This window comes from Nicotiana tabacum, chromosome 23, assembly GCF_000715075.1.
Source record: "Nicotiana tabacum cultivar K326 chromosome 23, ASM71507v2, whole genome shotgun sequence".
NCBI lineage: Eukaryota > Viridiplantae > Streptophyta > Magnoliopsida > Solanales > Solanaceae > Nicotiana > Nicotiana tabacum.
The window spans coordinates 124,146,947-124,151,529 of NC_134102.1; the positions used below are offsets into that span (position 1 = coordinate 124,146,947).

The window sequence follows — 4,583 nt, forward strand, 5'->3', positions numbered from 1 at the left end:
TTTCGAAATGTTCGTAACTTTCGAATTGAATTATATTTAAGACTTCTGTGATCATGTGACTTTGTACTCAGAAAAATGTTGTAACAAGGGAGAGCCTGCCACTGTTTAGTTTGAGGACGTATCAATAATTGTAAACTTCCACAAAATTATTGGAATACGAAGGGCTCCTTCCCAATATAACTCTTTCAAAGAAATTTACAGCAAGCGCATTTGATTGGTTTTAATTTTAATGTCATAAATATCTTCAAAAATAATTACATTCAGCACCCGTTTACATAATCCACAAAACAAAAAATTAACAAATCCAATGCCACAAATTTACATCCACATTTTATTCATTTTGCTTCATTTCTCCCTTCTATTATATTTCAAATTATTTTTGTCTAATATGTACCAAAAACTCCAGCTATACAATGACCAAAAAAAAAAATATCAACCACATTCCACTTCTTATTCTCAAAATATCCTTGGATCCTTACCCGACCCATTTCACTTTATCAATTAGTCCGACCCAATTTGACTTCACCATAATGTCAATGTCAAGTGTCAACGTCAAATCTGATCAGCTACGCAAAGGTGCACGTTAGTGCTGATTCAAATTATCCCACAAAGATGCGCACTTCCTCCTGGCAAATCCAACTCTCTTCTTTTCCAAATCATAAACAACTTCAAACCCTTGTTGCTGATAATTTCCTAATAACCCAGCGGGCCCACTTTCCTCTTCAACACCACCGTTCATCAGCATCACACACCCCACTTTCCTTTTCAACTTCCCATCATCTCCACCGTCCAAAAATTCATAAAAGTAATTCCTCTTAGGCATCACCACACTGGAATTTCCCCCAAAATGTAAAAGCAGCTGCGGCACATTTGAAGAACCCTTATCCAAATAGTAACACGGGCTAAGTCCGGTCCGTTCCTCAACCGGGTACACTCTCTTATAAACCGGTCCAACTTGTTTATCAAATTCAGTTACCACTGTTTCATAAAACACATGCGGCAACATAGTAAAAGTCGTTCCAGAATCCACCACCATTCCTCCGTTTCCTCTACCGTCAACTCGCCGCAAACTCGCCGGCGCCGGAATCTTCATTTTTCCGATAGTCACTGCTTCAAGTCCGACGCAGTAAAAATACGGGTGTTTTGGATTTTCGAGCATAGGAGTATAAGCATAACCAATTTCGTAATCTTTCATTTGCTTCATTTTTTCATCAACTGAGTAACGACCGAGGATAAGCGGACTCGGTTTATGAACTTTTGTAGTATCAAAAGAATGAGAAACTAAACAATAAGAGAAAAAATTTCCGATTTCGGGTGAGTTGATAGCGAGTTGAGCCGGCAAAGAAAGTTTCCCACGGCCAAAACCGGCTACTCCAATAGGTTCACCAAGTGCACTGTGAGCACAGCCGAACGTAAAATTATGCAAAATTAGCGACGACGGCGATGACGTGGGTATTGATAATTTATCGCTATATAATTTCGCTATAAAACTGCCGTCGCCATAAGCATAGTAAAAAGGTGGACACGTGTAAGATTTACAATCGGAAATTTCAATGTCTTCGAGCGGGCATTTCGCCATAGCGCAGAGGTTAGAGGAAGACATAGAAGAGTGAACGGCGGAGCAGGAGCGTGACTTGCACGTGACGGGGACAGCAGAGGTGAGGTTGAGTGGGCCAGGGTTAGGAATAATGGAAGGGTTATACTTGCCTTCACAGAGGATACAATCAAAAGGGTGACAAGGGAGCCAAACGACGTCGCTGCCAGTATCCATGTAGAGGGAAATAGTTTGAGAGCCAAGAGAAAAGGAGAGTGTGTAATCACTTCCCGGAGTGAGAGGGAGGGAAACTTGACGGTGGTGGTGGAGGCGAGTGGCGGAGCGAGCGGAGGTGGATTTGAGGAGATGGTGAGTACTGTTGTATTGGGTTTTTGAGAAAGAATGTGTTAAAGGGAAAACTAACGTTTCTGCGTAGGAGGAGAGAAGGAAGAGTGAGAAGAAAGTGAAAAGAGTGAAGAAAACAGAGGAAGAAGCCATTTGGGGAAACAGAGCAAGACTGAGGTTCAGAAACAGAGTATTCTGACTATCTGATAAATTGATATACAGCTGAAACACTATTTCGATACCTTATCTTTTATGTACACAGAGAGAGAAAGAGAGAACTAAAGTGGATGATTTTTGTTTGTATAAAATGAGAGGAAGAAAAGAGAGGTATATATAAAGGGGGTGGTAGAGGAGAAGAGGAGGAAGGTTCTAGTGGGGAAAGCCGAAGGGAGGTTTGGTGAGGAGGTGAGGATTTAGGAGAGGTTTACGGGATATACTACCATCACTTTAATTGTCTGCACATCAAAAGAAGGGCCATATATAAAGCCGAAGTCTTTAGCCATTTAGTTTCCATCTAGCCTTCTGTTTGAATTGAAACACTAATTTTGTGATCATTTTAAGAAGAAGAAGAAAAAGAATTAGGGATCGTTTGGTTGCATCACATAAAATAATACATACTTTAACTTTTGGTATTACTAATTTCTTATTTGATATACTTTTTTAACCTATATATTCTTAATGCAAGTATTAGTTATTCAATCTATTTGGTATTACTAATCCATTTTTTCGGTATACTTTTTTAGCATATGTATTCTTAATGCAAGTATTAGTTATTCAATCTATTTGCTATTATCCGATGTATAACTAATAAATAGCAAAATATGGTATTAGCAATACAATGCTATTAATACATGCATTAGCATGGTTAAAGACAAAATTATTCTTAAAGTCCCTTAAAGCTAAAGAATAAGGAGGGGAATTTTGTAAACAACTAATTTTCTTAAAAACCATGCAATGCGTTTTAATTTTTACGGAAAAGGGTCAAAACTGCCCTAAGACTATACGATTTGGTACAAATATGCCCTCCATCCACCTATTGAGCCAAAAATACCCCCATCGTTATCTTTCTGGCTCACTTATGCCCCTACGACTAATGGTCAATGCCAAATAAAAAAGGTTTAGTTAAATTACACGTGACAACTTTTTATTGGTCTAATTTTAAACCATGACCCCAATTAAATAAATTCACCCTTAACCCATTTTTTTACCAATCCAAAAATCCGACTCGCCTTAAAAAATAGCCAAACTCTTGATTGCCAAAAAAATTAATTTTTTCATCTTTTCAATTCTACCACCATCAGAGTTGTCACCATCCCCTTTCCTCCATATCAACCACGTTGCCACCACATTTTTAGTCTAGGGAAAATTTTGGTCCCTTTCCATATTTTCATCTTCTTCTTCATTTTATATTTACCACTTGTCCTATCATTTTTCAAAAATGTTCATCATAAGACTCTAATTTTCACATTCAAATGTCACTTACAATGGTAAATCTTTTTTTCTTTCTCATCACATAAGATAATCAAAGAACCCATTATGAATTCATGAGCTTTAAATTCCGGAATCCTGTTTTTTCTTCATAATTTTTGTAAATTTTGCAAACTCTTAATAAGTTGTTAGACCCCAATGGTAATTTATTGTTAAAAATAAAAATTTTATGAACTAGGTACTCCTCCTTGAATAAAATCCTAATTTTACAACAATGAGATATCAAATCGAAACTAATCGGACCCTTTCGTTTAGCATAATATTCTCGTTGTTATTGTTCGAAAATGGAGGAATGGAGAAAACATGAGAACCATGGGATTAGTGGCAGCGTGGCGTTATGGAGAAAAAGGGGTGGTAGCAACTATGGTGACGGTAGAGTTGAAAAGATGGAGAAGTTAAATTTTTTAACAATCAAGAGTTTTGTTATTTTTTTTAGGTGTCGGATTTTGGGGTTGGGTAAAAAAAAAAGGGTTAAGGGTAGATTTATTTAGTTGGGGTCATAGTTTAAAATTGGACCAATAAAAATTTGTCACGTGTAATTTAAATAATTATTTTTTATTTGGCATTGACCGTTAGTCACAGGGGCATAAGTGAGCCAGAAAGATAACGGTAGGGACATATTTGACTCAATAGAAGGACGGAGGGCATATTTGTACCAAATCGAATAGTGTGAGGGTAATTTTGATCATTTTTCGTAATTTTTAATACACCACACCAAACCGTGGATAAGAAATAATCTATGCATAACTACTGCTTGCATTACTAACACATACATTACTAATCCCTACATTATTCAACATTATTCAACACTATTCGTTTATACACCCTACCAACACCTTATTCCACACTATTCTTATATATCCTACCAAACGACCCTTTAGTGTTCTAGTCAACTTGCGCCTAATTTAATTATTCTTAGTTTAGGTAGATGAAAAAAATACCTACTCCTTTCGTTTCAATTTAGATGACACACATTCCTTATTAGTCCATTCAAAAAAGAATGACACATTTCTATATTTAGAAATAATTTAACTTTAAACTTTTTATTTTATCCTTAATGAGAAGTTTTTATAGGCACACAAATATTATGGCCTCACAAAGTTTTGCCCCTTAAGTTTTTAGGACCACATATTTCAAAATTCTTCTTTTCTTAAACTTTGTGTCAAGTTAAACTACATCATCTAAATTAAAACAAATAGAGTAATATTTTTTGTCT

At 36.2% G+C, this 4,583-nt stretch overlaps 1 protein-coding gene across 1 annotated transcript; it reads right to left on the reverse strand.

Moving 5' to 3' along the window:
- Window positions 1-214: 214 nt before the first annotated feature.
- On the reverse strand, window positions 215-2,371 carry LOC107778536 (putative aspartyl protease At4g16563). Its single transcript, XM_075246174.1, has one exon. The coding sequence runs from the start codon at window positions 2,030-2,032 to the stop codon at window positions 584-586; it is 1,449 nt and encodes a 482-aa protein (XP_075102275.1). The 5' UTR covers window positions 2,033-2,371; the 3' UTR covers window positions 215-583.
- Between the last annotated feature and the right edge of the window lie 2,212 nt (window positions 2,372-4,583).

Excerpts from the sequence above, each read along its gene's own strand:
- LOC107778536 (XM_075246174.1), bottom strand. The coding sequence starts at position 2,032 with ATGGCTTCTTCCTCTGTTTTCTTCACTCTTTTCACTTTCTTCTCACTC.